Raw genomic sequence first — 19,790 nt, forward strand, 5'->3', positions numbered from 1 at the left:
AGTATTTGTGGACAACATGATCATCTATGAAGAAAATCCGGTGTGATATACAAAATAGTTACTAAAACTAATAAGTGAGTTTAAACAGATTAGGATACTAGATCAATGTATAAAAATCAGTTGTATTTCTATATACAAATAATGAAAAATCAGAAATTAAAAGTTTTTTTGGATCATTCTTATTGCATATATTTGACATATAACCTTGTAAATTTAAGGTTACAACATGTTACTTGGATACATTTATATATTGTAATGATTGTTGTGGTGGTATCATGTTATGTAATTATAGTACAATATTGTCTATATTTATTATACTATGCATTAGATCACTGTGGCTTATTTATTACTCATTGCAAGTTTGTACCCTTAAACAACATCAGTTTTATCTTCTCGCCCCTCATCCCGTGGTAACCACCATTTTACTCTCTATTTTTCATGAGTTTGACTTTTTTAGATTCTACATATAAATGATATCATATATTACTTGTCTTTGTCTGCTTTATCTCACTTAGCATAATATTCAAGGTCCATCCATACTGTTGCAAATGGCTGGATATCCTTCCTCATGACTGAATAATATTCCATTGTGCATATACCGCATCTTTGTTATGCATTAATTGGTAGATGGGCATTTAGGTTGTTTCCATATCTTGGCTATTGTGAATAATGCTGCAGTCAACATAGGGGTGCATCTGTCTCTTCAAAATACTGTTTTCATTTCTTTTGGGTATACCTAGTAGTGGAATTACCAGATCGTATGTAGATCTATTTTTAATTTTTTGAGGAACCTCCATATTGTTTTCTTTCCCCAAGTTTTTTTAAAAACTTTATAAAAACAGGCACCCGGGTGGCTCAGTCGTTAAGTGTCTGCCTTTGGCTCAGGTCATGATCCCAGGGTCCTGGGATGGAGCCCCTCATCGGGCTCCCTGCTCAGCGGGGAGCCTGCTTCTCCTTCTCCTACTCCCCCTGCTTGTTTTCCTTCTCTCGCTTTGTCTCTCTCTGTCAAATAAGTAAATAAAATCTTTATTAAAAACATAAAAGCATCCAAAAATATGAAATTCTTAGGACACAAAAATGTGAAATATCTACATAATGAAAACTATAACACATTATTGAGAGAAATTAAAGACCTTTATAAATGGAGAGCTATTAAGATATTAAGATGTTAGTTTTCTCCAAATTGATCTATAGATTTTAACATAGTCCCAAAGAAAATATTTGCAGGCTTTTAATTTTTGGGGTAGAAATTGACAGATTGAGTCTAAAATTGATACGGAAATGCAGAGGATCTATAATAGCCAGAGCAGCTTTGAGAAAAAAGAAGTTGGAGGTCTGATTAAAAATTACACTAATCAAGACAGTGTAATGTTGGCATGAAGGTAGACCAGTTAAACAACAGAATACCTAAAAGTTGACTCACATACGTATGGACAATTAATTTGCAAAAAAGTGCAAAGGCAATTTGGTGGAGAAAGGATTATCTTTTAAACAGTCCTAGAGTAGTTGGATATCCAACAAAAAAATGAACTTTGATCCAAAGCTTGCTACACATACACAAAAATTAACTCAAAATAGATCAAAGATTTGAATGTAAAATCTAAAACTATAGCACTTTTGGAAGAGAACAAAGAAGAAAATCCTTTGGAAATTTGTGTTAAGCAAAGATTTCTTAGGACACCAAATCAAGATCCCTGGAAGAACAAAACAGGCTGTCAAAATTTAAAAACTTACACTCTTTGAAATACAGTATTCAGAGAATGAAAAGACAAGTCACACTCAGAGAAAATATTTGCAAATCATACACATCTGGTAAATACATACAAAATATATAAAGAATTTTTTAAAACTCAGTAACAAAAATGGGCAAAATATTTGAAGAGATGCTTCACCAATGAAGATATACAAATGACAAGCACATGAAAATATCAAATTCATTAGTCATTTGGAGAACGCAAAGTAAAACCACAGTGAGATAGCATTACACACCCATTTGTATGGCTAAAATTAAAGACAAGTGTTTGCAAGGATATGGAGGAACTGTAGCTTTCTTACGCTGCTGCGGGAAATCTAATACCTAGGTACATTCACTTTGGAAAACAGTTTGGCAGTTTCTTAAAAAGTTAAACATCCAGAGCACTTGGGTGGCTCAGTCAGCTAAATGTCCAACTCTTGATTTCGGCTAGGGTCATGATCTCAAGGTTGTGAGGCCCAGTGTGGAGCCTACTTAAGATTCTCTCTCTCCCTTCCCCTCCCCACCCCCCAAAAGTTAAATATATCTACCATATCCAGTCATTTTGCTCCTAGATAAATGAAAGCATATATCCTTACCAATACTTGTACACAGATGTTTATAACAGCTTTCAGTGACTAAACCTGGAAATAATCAAATGTCCATTGTTTGGATAAACAAGCTGCTATATTCATATAATGGACTACTATTCAACAATGAAAGGGATGGACTGTCAGTGCATGCTGTGTCATAGATGAATGCCAGAATCATTATTCTAAGTGAAAGAAGCTAGGCAAAGTGTACTGTTTGAATGATTCCATTTATATAAAATTCTAGAAAATGTGAACTAGTGACAGAAAGCAGATTAATGGTTACTTGGGAACCGTAGGGGTGGTGGTGGGGAGGGCCAGGAGGAAAGGATTCTAGAGCAGGAAGAATCTTTTGGAGGTGATGGATATGTTCATTGTCTTGATTGTGGCAATGGTTGCAGGAGTGTATACATATATCAGAACTTACCAAACTGAGCACTTTATGTGCATTTTATTGAATGTCAGCCATACTAAAATAAAAATAAAAACTATCTTTGTTATCTGACCACTACTGCTAACACATCTAAGATTAGTTTCTAAATTTGCTAGATCTTAAGACTGAACAAAGACTTCTTTATTTTTATTTTTATTTTTATTTTTAAAGATTTTTTTATTTGAGACATAGCAAGAGAGGGAACACAAGCAGGGGGGAGTGGGAGAGGGAGAAGCAGACTCCTTGCTGAGCAGGGAGCCCGATGCAGGGCCCGATCCCAGGACCCTGGGACCATGACCCGAGCCGAAGGCAGATGCTTAACAACAGCCACCCAGGCGCCCCAAGACTCTTCTTTAAGATACTGAGTTCCGGGCTTCAGAATTACTAGGAGAGGACTGAGGAATCTGTACTTGTAACAGATACTCTAGATGATTCTTCTCATTAGTCAAGCTTGGAAAGCACTTGACCCAGATTAAATTAATTGCACTTTGGTCATCTGAATACCATTTCCGTGTGTGAGAAGGGGATGTTACGTTTCTAGTATTAACAGAAGGGCTAGTCCTAAGACACCTGATGGTGCTGCTTTTTTGTGGTCAGATGAGACCCTTTAGAAATGGACAGAATTATTTTCTCAGCAGTCTGTAGTATACTGAGGTCAGCCTTGCCTTATAAATTCCTGAAGTAACAGAATGGAAATCTCTTAATAGCCCCAGCATTAGTTAATATTACATTAAAGAGTAAAAAAGAATCTTATTTATGTACTTTGACAGCTCACATCAGTATATGTTGTTAGTGAAAAAAAGTTTCATATACTGTATAGAAGCTATAAAATAACAAATTGGGAGAAGAGAAATAAGATGAATAAAAAAACATTGTTATTCTCTAAATGTTCTTTAAACGGATATAGCAGCAGCCTTTCATAAAACTCTGGAAAAAACAGCTTGACCTTATTGCCCCCTTTCCAACGACGTCAAACAAAAGGAAATTATAGAATAAGTCTGTCTAAATTTTAAATGGCTTAGTTATCGGAAGACTTTAGAGAGCAGTTTTTCCACAAATCATCCTTGTGCTATTTGGTCTTGATTTTTTTTTTTAAAGAGTTGGTGAGCCAACATGTAATTAATCACTTTTGTTGGCTTTTAAGGAAATGAAACTGCAGTGTACCCTTTGACTTTATTGTTCTTCATTTTGGTGTTTTTTAGTGTTGCAATGTAATATGAGAACCTTAGGTGGATGCTTAGCGTTAATAATGTGAACAAAACAATGTGAAAGAAGTAATTTTTTTTAAATCAGCTTATACAGATTATACTGTTTTCATACCTTTGCACCTTCCATATCTCAGATATGAGCAGCATTACTGTGAAGGTCCCTTAGAGTTGGGAGTTGTTAGAGTGTACCTCCCTTGTCAGTGGATGGGGTTAGTCCCTGTGTACAAAATGGCAGTATCCACTTGTTATTAATTCCCATTGTTTCTTCCTCCAAAATCTAGTTTGGATTGATTATTCGTTTTTCATAGCTGCTGCCACAATCAGTGAATAAGAACAGATCCATCTCATTTCATGGAGGAGGGGTGGGAACACCCAACCAGTTTTACTTTCTTGGGCTCTGTTCCATCAGAGTAGTGAACTACCTTCCATGTGTAAATTAGACACGATTTTTAAAATTAAGCATTACTAATCATTGTCATTATTAAAAGTTTACCTAGAGTACGCTTTTAAGATAGACAGATACCTGGATGTATGCAGGCACCTTCCTTTAACTTTTATTAATTTGAAATCATTTTTCCATTTTTAAACCAGTAGTTGTTTGTTTGTTTTAAGATTTTTTTTTTTTTTTTTATTTGACAGAGGGAGCATAAGCTGGGGGAGCGGCAGAGGGAGAGGGAGAAGCAGGCTCCCTGCTGAGCAGGGAGCCCAACGCGGGGCTCGACCCCAGGACCGTGGGATCGTGACCTGAGCCAAAGGCAGATGCTTAACCAACTGAGCCACCCAGGCGCCCCTTAAACCAGTAGTTTTAAGGAAAATTCCAGTAGGCTCTGTATGGAGATTTTTTTTTTTTTAATTTATTTCTTTATCTCAGAGAGAGATCGAGAACACAAGCAGGAGGGTCAGAGGGAGAGAGAACCCCAAGCAGATTCTGCGCTGAGTGCAGAGCCTAATGTGGGGCTCCCATGACCCCGAGATCACAACCTGAGCTAAAGTGAAGTCAGATGCTTAACTGACTTTGCCACCCAGGCGCCCCTCTGTGGAGATTTAAAACTATACATCCATTCCCATCTGTTCCTCCCTTCCTTTCCTCCCCCTACCCCTTTCAAAAACACAGACCTCTGGGATGGGCATTGCTCCACCCTAATGAACTGTTAATGAAAAAGATACTAAGTTCCAAAGACTTAACTTCTTGGTTTTGGTATTTAAGGGCATGCTGGCTTCAAAATGAGTTGGGAAATATTCCCCTTCTTCTGTTTCTTGAAAGAGTTTGTGTAAGATTGTGTTGTAGGTTGAATTGTGTCCCCTGAAAAAATAGGTTGAAGTCCTAATCCCCAGTACTTTAGAATGTGACATTATTTGGAAAAAGAGTCTTTGCAGATAAAATATTAAGATGAGGTCATACTCAATTAGGGTGGACCTTAATCCAGCATGACTAGTATCCCTTACAAGAAGAGATACAGACATGTGAGGGGAAAATGTCTGTGAACACGGAGACAGAGCGTGAAGGGCTGCATCTACAAGCCAAGGAGCACTAAGGACTTCTGGCTACCACCAGAAGCTGGGCGTGAGCAAGGAAGGATCCTTCCCCATGAGTTTTAGAGGGTGCAAAGCCTTGGCGACACCTTGATTTTGAACTTCTAGACTCCAGAACTGTGGGATAATACATACTGTTGTTTAAGCTCCCTAGTTTGTGGTACTTCATTATGGCAGCCCTAGGAAACTCATATAAATTTGCCCTATTTTTTTTCTTTCAAGTTTGTTGGAATTCACCTAGTGAAACAGGATGTAGTTTTCTTTGTGAAAAGATTTTTAACTACAATTCAATTTCTTTTCTTTCTTTCTTTCCTTTTTTTTTTTTTTTTTAAAGATTTTATTTATTTATTTGAGAGAGGGAGAAGGAGAAGCAGGCTCCCCGCTGAGCAGGGCTCCATTCCGGGACCCCGAAATCATGACCTGAGCCAAAGGCAGACGCTCAACTGACTGAGCCACCCAGGCACCCTGAATTCAATTTCTTTAATAGATATAAGCTACATAAGTTTTCTGTTTATTCTTACATCTATTGGTAATTTATGTCTTTTGAGGAATTTGTTCATTTCATCTAAATTACTGAACTTAATGTTGTAAAGTTAAGTTTGTATTTTTTGATATAAGGATGGTCCCTCTTTCATTTCTGATATCAGTAATTTGTGTCCTTTATTTTCTTTGATTAATCTAACTTAGTGGTTCTCAACTGGGGGCAACTTTGTCCTCCCCACCAGGGGACATTTGGTAATACCTGGAGGTATTTTCAGTTTTTACACTTGGGGCATCTAGTGAGTAGAGACCAGGGATATTGTTAAACATCCCACAAGGTATGGGATAGCTTCTCACAACAAAGAATTATGCACCCCACAATATACATAGTGCTGAGGTTGAGAAACCTGTCCTAGAGTTTATGATATACCCCCTACTTTCAAATAATATTATACCATTCGTGTTTAATATAAGCACTTAAAATATTTCCATTTATCATCTTCTTCCATCCTTTATGCTACTGTGGGCATACATTTTACCTACTGTATACATTATAAATCATACAATACATTATTACTATTTTTGCTTTAAACAATCAATCTATTAAAGAAACTTGAAAATAAAAAATATCTAATTGTTACTCATGTTTTTAATACAATTCATTTTCTTTGTAGATCCAAATTTCCATCTCAGCTTCTTTTTGTCTAAAAAAATCTGTATTTTTGCCTTCATTTTTGAAGTATATTTTGGTTTGGTATAGAATTCCCCATTGATAATTTTTTAAATATCCTAAAAATGTCTGTCCACTGGGTTTTTTGTTTTGTTTTGTTTTCATAGATTATAATAAGAAATAAAACCATTGTTCACTAACACAAATTTTTTAAAAAACAACCTGTTTATTTTAGGGAGTATTTCTGGATTTTGTTACAATATTGAAAAATAATTACTTAAAATTTAATGCACTATGTTCAGATCTTGTAAACAGACTTGTTTTTGACTTGTGTTTTTCCTTTTCTCTATTTCTTTCTCCTTCATTCATTAAAAAATTTTGTTTTTTGGGCCGATTACCTCTCTGAGCCTCAGTTTTCTTACCTGTAAAATTGGGCTACCAGTGCTTCTCACAGGTTTGTTGTGAAAATTAGATGGAGATAAAGGATTCAAAATGTCTAGAACAGAAAGGACTCATAAAAATGCCTTCCTCCTCATCCAGCTTCAGCTGTTCTCACCTCAGGGTTCATGTGTGGCAGCGGATCAGCAGGAGTCCCTACTCTGAGTCCTTTCTGGCTGCATGGCAGTAACTCTGTGTAGACATGTTGCCTGCCCTCTGCACAATCCCTATGAGCCAGTATAACCACAGCTGGGCCAAAATGGGGAGCTCTGGTTGGACCATGAATGAACACTCTTGTCACTGCTTCTGATTTCTGTTCCTACCAATAGTTCACATGTTGATTTTAAATAAATCTGATCTTCTACTCAAGCAAGGTTAGAAGATATTTTTTCAGGATGCTTTAATCTGTTAATTTAAATTATTTGAATATAGTAAAAATCCAAGACATCTTGTATTTTACACAGTTTACATATTTAACTTATTCAGAGTGCTCTTCCCTCCAGTTAGGCTAAAGTTATAATCATTTTCCACTTCTCAATTATACAGACTAGCTACAGTTACTTAATGTAACAGATTTTTCATATTAGGAAAATATTAGACATAATTAGCTGTTTGGGGTAGTTGGTCTTGTAATCAGCAGTAAAAACCATTCTTTCCAAGGGATCTAATTACCTTAGAATATATAATAATGGTATTCCTATTAAAGGGTGCATTCATTAAAAGGCTCTTTTCTGTCCCAGCAAGAGAAACTAACTAGCTATGGTAGACTTCTTTTTGTAGATAATATTTTGCTTTCCTTAAGAGTTCGGTGCTATTTTTGGTCCATACCTGGTCCCTTCCCTCATTCTGTTTCTCCTTCTCTCCTCAGTGGGCCTTCGGAGTGACACTGTGGGAGCTCATGACTCTGGGCCAGACGCCCTATGTGGACATTGATCCCTTTGAGATGGCCGCATACCTGAAAGATGGTTACCGAATAGCCCAGCCAATCAACTGTCCTGATGAGCTGTGAGTTTCTCTGAGCTTGAAGACATGGGTTTCATTCCATTTATGATACTAGAAGAGCCGGTCTCCGTATTCATACAGAGACTTCCCTTTGGAGAGTAATGACTCTTTAGACTTGAATTAGACTCATGGAGAACCACAGAGTCAGCCAGACTCATTCACTCTTTAATACATTTGACATTAGAACATTTTTTAGTTCTTATATTTGTAGTGTTTAGTCTAATCTGAGAGACCAATAATGTACATAGTAAGAAAATACTGAATACTGTGTTAGTTATTCTATATAGAGTGTGTATCCGACTTTTATTGATACAGCCTTAGTTATAGAAAGCCTTTCTCATTGTCATCTTGCCTTGCCATTTGGTGTCAACTGATATGTAAGAAAAATGTTCCAGGCTGAGATAGTTCTTGTTTCCTGCCTTCTTCATGTAGGTAATCTTCCCATATAAAGGGAGTAGGGTGGGCAGGAGGCTATTGAGGGGTGATTGAGTGCACAGATAACTGTGGTCTTGCTTCCTGAATCCTCTGAAGGTTTCTATACCATGGTGAGGTGGCAACTTTTGCACTGATAGTACTGTAGATCCAGTGTGCTTAGAGCTTAGATTAATCTTCCTCTTCCTCCAAGTTCTTTCTCCAGAAAACACAGGTTGTTATTTTGTCTGTGTTTTAGGGATTTACATGAAATCTCTATATTTGCTGATGTATTTTGATATGATGTCATGAAGAATTGAAACCCACACATAAAATCCAGATAACGTGTTTTAGTTTCTTTTCATTTTAGAACTGCCAACATATAGTAATATTCATTGATTTTTAATATGTCATTCTCCCCATGCCCACCTTTAGACAGAAAACAACTGGCATCGAATTGACCTAAAGATTAGGAGTACTGTAGCATCATTAGCACAATTTCCCATTTTTGTCACTGCAGATTTGCTGTGATGGCTTGTTGCTGGGCCTTAGACCCGGAGGAGAGGCCCAAGTTCCAGCAGCTGGTACAGTGTCTCACGGAGTTCCACGCAGCCCTGGGGGCCTATGTCTGACTCTCCTCTCACAGTCCCATGGCATCAGGAGCACGGTGCCTGTCGGGGCTCCCTTGGAACCAGTCATGGATGCTTTGTACGTCACGCAACACCAGCAGAAGCACATATGTCTTCCGGAACACCGTGCCTTAGGAATGCTTTAGAATCTGAACTTCTAAAGAGAGACTTAATAATGTGGAATATTTTCTAGATATCATTTTTATTAGGTTGAACTGGAAAGGTTTTTGTAAATTTTCTGGCCCAAAATTTTTTAAAACATAGTTACTTTGGACTAGGGGTACATTCTTACAAAATAAACAGTTTTAAAAATTGTTTAAACACAGATACCTGGAATAGCTATCTTAGTGCCAACTGCTTTTTTATTTTTTTACTTCATCAAGGTAATGTAGGTGAGTCACCTTTAAAGTTTTTTTTTTTAATATTTATCACTAGTCTTGGGAATGGTTTGTCTTCAGAATACATTACTTTTTCTTAGGAAAAGGAAAACAGCATAAAAAGATGTCTGGTTTGCCTTGTATAGGAAAAGGCAATATTGGAGGAAGAAAACTTAAAAGCTAGGGGACAAAAATTTTAAAAAACCCTTAGAAACAGAAACTATCCTTTTGTGGGAAACTGTTTCTTTTTTATTAATGAAAATTATTTCTGCTTTCTTATTTTGGGGGAAGTAGAAGCTGAATTCATTGAAACACTTAAATTTTCCATGACCAGAAGTATGCTTCAGGCAGGTTAGTCAGTAGTAAACAATAGTGATTTTATTTATTTTTTACTCTCTGGGAAAGGAGATAACACTATTCCAGAAAGTGAAATCATGTTTCTAAGGTTAAGAATCCCTTTTATTGCACCTAGAATAGTGCTATGCACAGAGGCGGTGCTTCAGTTGTTCTGGGTAGTGTAAAAAAAAACCAAAAAAGTAAACTGGTAAATTTTGTGCTTCAAGGCTGACTTAAGTATAAAGTTGTTTCTTAAAACACTTGAAAAATTAAAGGATTTGTTTTATAATAGTATTGAAAATATTGTTCATAATGAATGATTGGTTGTGTTTGGTAAGTCTTTGAACATGTGCCATCTAGATAGATACCCATGTAATCAGGCTCCTAAGCCCTAACACAGTTGCAGCTGACTCTACTTAACCTCCAAGTTCTAACAATTTGGGATCATTATTACAAGGAAATATTACAACTTTGAAACTTTTCTCCAGAGCCATTAAGTGAGGGATATGTATGTGTTTATGCTTGGTTGTAGTTGACCTAAGGCAGAGTTGAATGAGCCTCCTAAATAGTTAGGCCTACCGGTGCCTGCCTCTACTCCCGTCCTCATAGGTATATTAGGAAGAATGCACAGCAGTTGGAGCCTTTGCCATTATTAAAGAAGTTTTGTGAATCAGCACATCTGGAAAAATAGCTCACACCACACATGCTCTGTCAAAAGCAAGCCAAGAACATGATTTTTCTGAGTACCACTTATTAATAACACTGGTTCTTTGATTTTATGAAATACTCAGCCCCCTGAATGTCCAGTTTTCTAAAAGCTCTTTGAACTCTTTGTAAGTTATAAGTGTTTTTGTTCACAACCTGTAATCTTAGAAGGCATTCAGTCAACAAATATTTATTTGGTTCTTATATGTATTATGCACATAGAATGGTTCAACTCTAGCATCCCTTCCAGCATTCAGTGCATTCTGTTTTGTGTTCAGGTTATTGCATTGTTGAGATATCACAGTTCTTTGTATAAGATCAGTTCAAAAGAAAAAGTGCTGACATCTTTGATCCCAAATTAGCAGTTGCTCTCAGAGGTGCTCTCAGTTTGCTGGGATGTGTGATGCCTTTAACCTTATCTTTTTGTGTTTGTAAGCTGTTTCATTTTATGTATGTGCATTTGTTTTAGTAGGTGGTTTAAGACTTTAAATAGATTTTTCTTGCTGAGCTACTTGGAGTCATTGACTTCAATGAAAAGGGCAGTTATAAGATTTCTGTGGCTGGTCTTCTTCCAATTGTTCTGTTGTAGGGTGTGAATATTACTGAAGAGATTTTGCAGAAAATATACTTTTTATAGGAAAGAAGCAAATTAACAAGGCACTGATGTGGTATTACAAGCTGGCTCTAATGACCTAGAGCTCTATTGCAGTCTGTCCTTTCTTCTAACACCCGCATTGTAAGAAAATTTTATTTGTAGAAGTAAGGAAGATTGGGTTATTCATTCAATACATGTGTATTTATTGAGTGCCCACTGTTTGTCTGGCTCTCAAGATATGCAGGGAATAGGAGAGATGAGGTTCCTCCATTTCTAGGTTTTACATTCTGGTTGGGAGAAGCAGATAATGAACATAAGTAAGATTTTGGTAAGTGCTATGAAAAACAAGAACAGTATCATAGAAAAGAACTTTAGGTGTAATATTTAGCTAGGCTTCTCTGAGCAGGTGGCATCTGAGCTGAGATCTGAATGACAAAAGGCCAGCTATGAGAAGATCTAGGCTGAAGGGACACAATTGCAGGGACCTTAAAGCAGGAATGAGCTGCCCTCTAGACTTGGCCCTACCTGCTCATCTTCCAGCTACTGCTGCCGAAGAAGAGGACAGGCCAGTGTGGCTAGAATGTAGTTAGGGATGGAAGGGTACCAGATGAGGTCTGGCAGACACAGGAACAGAGAGCAGCAGGGCCTTGTAAGCCACGGGGGCACATATTTTATTCTAAATAAAATGGAATTTTTCATTCAAGGATTTTTTTAAATAAGGGAGTGATATGATCTGACTTGTCATTTAAAAAATATTATGCCAGGTCTTTTGTAAAGATTGAGTTTTAGGGAGGCAAGGGGGAAAGTAATAAGACTCTTTAAGAAACTGTTGCTTAGTTTAGGAAAGAAGAGACAGTGGTTTTGGACCAATTTGGGTAGTATGGGTGATTGGAAGGGGCAGATTGGAGACATGTTTTGAAGGTAACAGACAGGACCTAGATCCTTTGGATGTTGGAGGGTTGGGTAGAGAATGAAAGAGAGTAGTCAGGGATAACTAGTTCGTTTGGGGCTTGGGCATCTGGTTGTATGGCCAAACTATATATGGAAATGGAAAAACTTTAGAAGGAACATGATTTTGCTTTGGCAGATGGAATGAATCAGTTATCTGTTGTAGGCCATGTTTGAGGTGCCAGTTGGTTATCTAAGTAGACAGATGAGAGTCTGCAGCTCAGGGAAGAGTTCTCATTGAACATACTAATGTAGGAGTGTGCCATGTAGACTATATATTTAGAGTCATGGTATTGGATAAACTTACCTCTGGAGAGAGTTTAGATGGATGGAGGTTTTAGGACTGAGTCTTACACTCTCTCAACATTTAACACTCTAGTGAAGGAAGAAGAGATACCAAAAAAAGGACTGAGAAGAAGCCACTGTAGTTGGAAACAGCAACAACAAAAAAAGGAAAATGAGGTGTCGTGGGAGCCCAGGAAAGTAAGTATTTCAAAATGGAGAAAGAAGCCTCTATGGGATTTGGCAATATGGAGGTTATTGACAAAAGCAGTAGGGATTGGAGCAAGCTGAAGTATGAATACAATGTGGGAAAGTGGAGACCCTGCTATAGTCAGCACTATTGAAGAGTTCTGCTGTGAAGGGAAATGGAGCAGTTAACTACAGGAGATCAAAGAAGTATTTGGGGTGTGGGTTGGAGGACTGGGAGGAATGCATGTTTGTTTTCCAGGTAAAGATACAGTACTGCAAAATGTTCCACAGGCTAATGGGAATGATCCAATAAAGGGAAGAAATCCCTTTGCAGTATGGGACACTCTTTTTTCTTGTCATTTGATCTACAAGCATGAAAGACTCTACTCCAGCCCCCAGGCCCTTTGATTGTGGTAAAGGCTGTATTTTTGGCAGGGGAAATGTGAAGGGGCGGGGAAGGAGTACACAGAATTTTAAATGTTTCCATTATTTGAAAATCAGCTTCTGTTGAGTTCACTTCCTTAGGGCTTCAGACCCAACATGGTCATCTTGCTTGCCGCCATCATCTTTTGCCCCATCGCCTCCATAACTTCTGGACTGGCCTTGGCCCTTAACCCACCCAGCCAGCCAGTCTCTGCTAGAGTAATGCTTCCTCCTAGCATAGAGCTGCTGTCCCTGCTTAGACCCTTAACACTTTCCCAAAGCCTTCAGGATAGAGTTCCCAACTCCCAGGTACACAAAATCAACCGCTCTGCTCTGCAGTTTCACCTCTTCTTCACCAACTCACAGCTTCCTGCCTGCATGCGTTGTGTCATTTCATGTGTCCTTTCCTTTGAATGTGCTGCTCCTCTCAGAGTGCCACACTCCAGTCCAGATCGCCCAGGAGACCGATCTGACACCTTACCCTGCTCCTCCAGGCTTTGTAGTTGCTTTACAGCCTTGTTCCTAGGTTTGCACTCTGACAAAGGTAAGATGCAGGCTTATTTTTACCACTTGACTGTGCATTCCTTGAGGATAGCAGTTTGCATGTCATTCACGTCTGAATCTCATTTGCTTAATTAGTGCTTGACACATGGCAGGGTTGAATATTTAATGAATTGAGTAAAAATAACTATTTACACAAGAACAATTTGGCTTAAAAAAAAGTCTGCTGATTCTTTAAAAGCATTATCTCTTATTTAAAATACTGTGTTATCAATGTGATGTTTATATTCAACTTCGAAGAGTTTAAGTTTTATGTAATATAAACCAATACAGCATGAAATAAAGAGACAGATTGGTAGGGAAGACTATATCCCACCCCAGTGGTGGCTTAAAAGCACCCTCCTCCCCAATCCCTTGCCCACCTTTTCCCTTCATTTTCCCTGCTTTTTCTTTGGTCACAGGAATAATTAACCCAATGGCATATTGTTTTACAGGTCCACAAGGTCAGCTTTATTTGGAGTTGTATATGAAAATAATTACCCCAAATGAAGTAATTCATTGACTTTAGTGGGAGAATGTTTTCCAGGTCTGCCCCTTACCCTCACCTCATAGAATAAAAAGGTGGTGATATAATTTATGGGGCTAGAAAGGAAAAATACAGATAGTTGCTTATTAAGTTAATTTTTGTTTCTACATTCATTTTTGTGCTTAGGATAACATTGAACTTAATGCTTTGGGACACATGAACATCGTACATAAGTGTATTGAGTACATACATTTTATATATAAGTAAACTGAATCTGCAGGCCTCTGTTTGCTCTCTGAGTGCTGTTCTTTAAGAGCTTAATGGGAAATGTCTCTTAACCCTTCAAAGAACAGATGTTAGAAACTTATTTAAAAAAAAAAAGAAATGGAAATTGATATTTGAAATTATTCTTTGAGCAAATGATAGTATGCCATTTGTTCATACTTGGTTTATCCCACATTTTAAAACTAAAGCATTTCTTAGTGATTTATTTTTAGAGAGGGATTAAGCACTCCCGTGGGGATATATCAAGCTTGAGGAAAACATGTATAGTTTGAAAATAAAATAACTATTTTTTAAAAAAAAAAGAAAGCTGACTTCGTGGTGCCTGAATGTTACATTTGAAATCAACTTTTTTGCATCTTTCTGAGTCTACTTTTTTGCCTTTTGCCTTCTTGGCTTCAAGAATAAGCACAGGCTAATATTAGATAGGCATGCATCATGAGGGATAGCATTTGGCTAGAAGTGATAGAAATCTAACTATAATCACTTAACCAAATAAGAGGTTTATTTCTCTCCCATTACAAATCCAGAAAGAGGTAAACCAGGTCTGGTATAGTGATTCCAGGGTATCATCATCCATTACCTGGTCTCCTCCATTTTTGCTGCTCTGCCATCTTTAGCATGCTTTTGCTTTCAGGGACCACCCCCCCAAGACCTAGACCTAGGAAGAGGGGAAAAGGATGAAAAGCAGAAGGTATGAGTAGCTAAGTCCTTTTTATGAGACTATTAGCTTTCTCATAGTGTATTTCCACCAACATCTTACTGGCCAGAACTATAGTACATGGGCAGCAGTTAGGCATTGTGGGAAATTAGATTTTATTGGGCTTTTTTTCAACAGCTTTATTGAGATATAATTCACGTATCACCCATTTAAAGTGTACAATTTAACGATTTTCACTATATCCACAATCGAATTCATTTTTAGCATTCCAAACAGAACCCCATATCCATTAGCATTACCCACTCCCAGCCCTAGGCAACTACTAATCTACTTTCTATTTCTACATTTGCCTATTCTGGACCTCTTATGTAAGTGGAATCATAAAATATGTGGCCTTTTGTGTGTAGCTTCTTTTACTTAGTGTTTTTGAGGTTCATGTCATAGCATGTATCAGTACTTCATTCCTTTTTATTGCCGAATAATATTCCATTGTACGGATATATTCTATTCATCATTGTATGGATATATACTATTCATTTGTGAGTTTATGAATATTTGAGGAAATTGTTTTTTTAGTTGAGCATATTCTTACCCTGAGCAAAACTGGGTTTGCATTAGTAAGGAAGTACCATCTAGTTGCTGATGGGCAGCCAGCAATGTCTGTCTCTGTGCAGAAATGGAGTAATGGACTGGAGTCTGGTCTCCTGTAGCAATATCGTTAATGCTTCAGCAGTTCTGTCAAGTATGAGAGGAAGTGCAGTGATTGTGAAGTTTTAATGAATGGAGGGAATGCCCAGTCAGCTGCTTTTAAGGTTGACGAGGACTGCCGTGTTTGAGGAGAAAGCCTGATAGGGATTATTACCTAAACTTTTAGCCTCTAAGTCTGTGTCCTGAAAACCTACTATTCCCTGGTGATTGCTGTTACTTTGGTCTCTGGCTCTACTGTTTTTCATCAGTCCATAATTCTGCCACCACTTTATAGATTTGAGCTTGCAAGGATATTTATTTCTCCTCAGTATTTGGCCTGCAGTATCTCCTACCAAGTGCCTTTCCTCTAGCTTCATGGTCTGATTACCTAGGGCCTTTGGAAGTAAGCCAGAGATTGGCTATATGTTTCCATAAAAAGTCTTATTAAAAGAGCTTAAATAAACATTTATTTATTTAATGCTATATCACCTGAATCTATTGAACTATATTTCTATGCCTTTATTTAGTGTATTTGCGTTCATATAAGGTTTGTTAATTTTTGAAGTTGAACTGTTTGGCCACCGCATTATTCAGTATACACCTAAAGAATGCCCTAGAAGTTGTCTATATAAGTCAGGGAACAGGATACTCTGGATACTCTGATAGATTTGAGGAATTGGTCATAGGTCCTGGCCCCAGAAAAGCACCAGAATTAGTATTTTGAATAAAGTTCCTTTAACTCTGACTTTGCTCAGAATGGGTTTGACTTACCCAAAATCTCTTCATCAGGAAATGCAATGTCTTGATAGACCTGTGTTTTAAGTTTGTATTGGAATCTCTAGGCAGTGCCCCTCTGGCCTTTGCTCTTTTTGTTCCCCCAGAAATACCTACAGATGACTTAGCTGAAGGAAGGGCAGCTTTATTTGACCTGACAAGCATTCTTGGTCAGCAAAGCAGACTCTTGTCTTGTGATAAGTACTCCCTAGGGTTCTTCTTGTACTTCTGGGAAGGCAGGAAAAGGAAGAGACAGGAGGCTGCAGCCCGGTGCTGCCAGGCTTTGTGCATACCTGGGACTGGCTTCTCCCTGAGGACCTTCCCCTGTCTCTACTGTCCTCTCTGGCCACTTTGGACCTCTTTCCATTTTCAGCATCCCTTTGTTGCCAGCCTCACCATCTGGCTCATGTATCATCTGTCCCTCTCAAAAGAGTCTCATTCCCTTTCCACAGGATACAACATTTCAAGTGCATTTAAACAGCATAATAAGATTTAAAAATAGCTGTAAAGATTGCTTTTTTCCCACAGCCATTTTAGGATAGCATCACATTTTAGAGCTAAAAAGAGGTAACCTAACTATATTATTTAACAAGGAAGGAAACTGAATTTAGTATCATTTCCCAGACACAAGATGAAAAATAGACTCTTTCTCACGTTGGTGATTTTTAGGGAGGTGGGTGTTCTTTTTCAGGAAGGGGAATTAATTTATTAGAGTAGTCATTAATACTGCAGAGTTGGGCATTTTATTATTTATTTATTTATTTATTTATTTATTATTTAATTGACAGAGAGAGACAGCAAGAGAGGTAACACAAGCAGGGGGAGTGGGAGAGGGAGAAGCAGGTTTCCCACTGAGCAGGGAGCCCGATGCGGGGCTCGATCCCAGGACCCTGGGACCGTGACCTGAGCCGAAGGCAGTTGCTTAACCAACTGAGCCACCCAGGTGCCCCTAGAGGTGGGTATTTTAATATATATATATCTGTCAAATGAGTAAACATTGATTTTATTTTATTTTTTAGACCTGTGGGCAGTTTGGTATTGGAGCATAGTGTTCAAGACAGAGAGTAAGAGCACCTGGGTGGCTCAGTTGGTTGAGTGCCCAACTCTTGATTTCAGCTCAGTTCATGATCTTAGGGTTGTGAGATCAAGCCCCACATTGGGCTCCATGCTGGGTCTGAAGTCTGTTTGAAATTCTCTCTTTTCCACTGCTCCCCCCACCCCCACCCCCTGCTCGCTCGCTCTCTTAAAAAAAAAAAAAAGATTCAAGGGGTAAATGGCTGATGTTGCATGAAGGGCCTCGCACTGAGAGGTTTGGATTTTGTCCTGTGGGTGATGGAGATTGAGTGAAGGGCTTCCATGAGGTAGTGATGTGGTCACCTTTGTTTTAGCAGTATTGGCCAGGTGGCCATTGCTTACAGGCATTGTGCTAGTTCCTTTATATGCATTATTTCATTTACTCTTCACCATCCTGTCAGGTCGTATTGTCATCATCTCCATTTTACTGCTGAAGAAAGGGAGACTGATATAGTGGAGCTGTGATTTTAATCCAGGGAGTCGGACCAGAGCACAGAGAGAAGGATACTTCTACCATTGGGGTAAAAGTAGAGGATTGCAGGGGTGGTTGGGACATGGTGGGAGACCCTGTTTGGTGGTCTTAGCATCTTTAGTGCCGTAAGAGACAAGTATTATTGATTGCAAGTGAGAGGTTGGACAGAGGCCTGATAAATACCATGAGAGTGTGTAGCCTTCACTATGTGAATTTGCAAGGTTGCTGACCAATATCAAGTGAAAGTGGAACTCAGCTGAGGTTGGGAGACAAGGGATTTATGATGGTACTGTCCTGATTGGGGATGGCATTTTTCTCCACATATTTGACTAGAGTAGAATCTGCTGTTAACAAGGAGTGGATTAAATAAATGTTTATTTCTCTCTCACATTACAGTCCAAAGGGAGGAAAGTGGCCCATGCTGGTGCAGTGGCTCATTTTCTAGATCCACTCAGTGTTCTAGATCCCTTCTGTCTTGTTCTGCCATTCTATAGGCTGTGCTGGTATGGCTGCATGGCCAAAGCTAGGTCTCTGTCACTTCAGTGTTCCAGCTCCTGAAAGGGGCTAAGAGCAGAAGTGGAAAGCAATCATTTCTTTTTAGGTAAGTGAAAGAGAATTTGTGCACATTACTTCTGCTCTCATTCTATTGGTGAGAACTTAGGCTGCAAGAAAGTCTGGGAAATGGGTCTAGCTGGGCAGCCATGTTCCCAGCTAAAACTCTGTTACTGTGGAAGAAGAGAACCGATTTAGGGGGCCAGGTAAGAGAAGGCTGAGTGTGAGGTTGATAAGGGAATTGGACAGGCGGGGGCACAGCAGTGCAAGAGACTTTAGGGTGTTGATGAGATGTAGTTCAAGTGGTCATTTGAGCTCTAGCTCGGCAAGGTATTTAGGCCAGTATATTGAGGGCTTGGAGTCCAAGAGTCTAGGAGGTTGCAGAATAGATGTGAGACTAAAGGAGAGTGGTTTGAATAGGAGTTCATGGTCTGGTTAGAATGGGATCTGGGTTTGGGTCTAAAGGTCGCATAGTTCTGGGAGATGATGGACCTGTGGTAGAGCCGGGGGTTTGGGAGGTTGACAGGGTGAGATGGAGGTTTCACAGAGTACGTTTGGTGTTCCCTGCACAGTGCTCAGACTTCCCATCTTAGCACACAGTACCCTTCACCATCTGGCCCCTAGCTCTCTCTCCCCCTCACACCTTCTTTCTATCCAAGAATCTGTTTTTTTGGAAAACAAATACTCCATTTCCCAGAGGTAAGAAACAAAAATGCCCATCTTGTGGAAAGCTACATCATTTTATATCAAAGGTGATTCCTCTTCTCAGGTTCGTGAAAAGACCCCCAGGCCCAGACTGCCATGACGGTGCCCAGGCTAGGAGGTGAGAGAGGTTGGGGGGTCAGATCTGAGGTGGTCTTATCAGACTGGACTTCCCACTGCCTTCCCAGAGCTGGCTCAGAGATTTTGGCTGTGGATCTTTCAGGGAAGTCCCTGTAGATGCAGGCCATGAGAATTGGCCCTCTCATGCTCCTGTCCAGAGGCCCTGCCCACCCTCCACCCCATCTCAGGAAAGTGGTACACTTCTCTCAGGAAGTGGTATACTTGGAAGTCTGCTTTTCAGAGGAGAACATTCAGTGCTGCTCAGTATGAGACCAGACTTGGTTCCTCTGTTCCTCACCCCCATACTCTACCCACTCCTTCTAAATGTGTCCCTGCACACCCCACTTCACTTTCCTCCATCACTCCTTCTGGACAACTATGACCCCTTCCTAATGGGGCTGCCTTCTAGCCTCCTCAGTCCATTCTTACAGCTGTCTGAGCCATCCTGTGACAGAGAA

At 39.0% G+C, this 19,790-nt stretch overlaps 1 protein-coding gene across 5 annotated transcripts in view; it reads left to right on the forward strand.

The window, feature by feature from the left end:
• The window catches only part of RYK (receptor like tyrosine kinase), a 98,497-nt gene extending 82,114 nt beyond the window's left edge, over positions 1 to 16,383 (forward strand). For 4 of the 5 annotated variants that reach the window (XM_054504412.2, XM_064587493.1, XM_045903753.3 and 1 more), the window contains 2 exons: positions 7,953 to 8,089; positions 9,018 to 16,383. In XM_054504412.2, the coding sequence (XP_054360387.1) occupies positions 7,953 to 8,089; positions 9,018 to 9,129 (249 nt within the window). In that variant the 3' untranslated portion in view covers positions 9,130 to 16,383. The remainder of the gene's footprint in view (positions 1 to 7,952; positions 8,090 to 9,017) is intronic. The other variant, XR_008505061.2, reaches the window with a different exon arrangement.
• Positions 16,384 to 19,790: the final 3,407 nt, after the last annotated feature.

This window comes from Mirounga angustirostris, unplaced genomic scaffold, assembly GCF_029215605.1.
Source record: "Mirounga angustirostris isolate CCGP_5_RB_7025 unplaced genomic scaffold, mMirAng1.0.hap1 SCAF_1, whole genome shotgun sequence".
Taxonomy (NCBI): Eukaryota; Metazoa; Chordata; class Mammalia; order Carnivora; family Phocidae; genus Mirounga; species Mirounga angustirostris.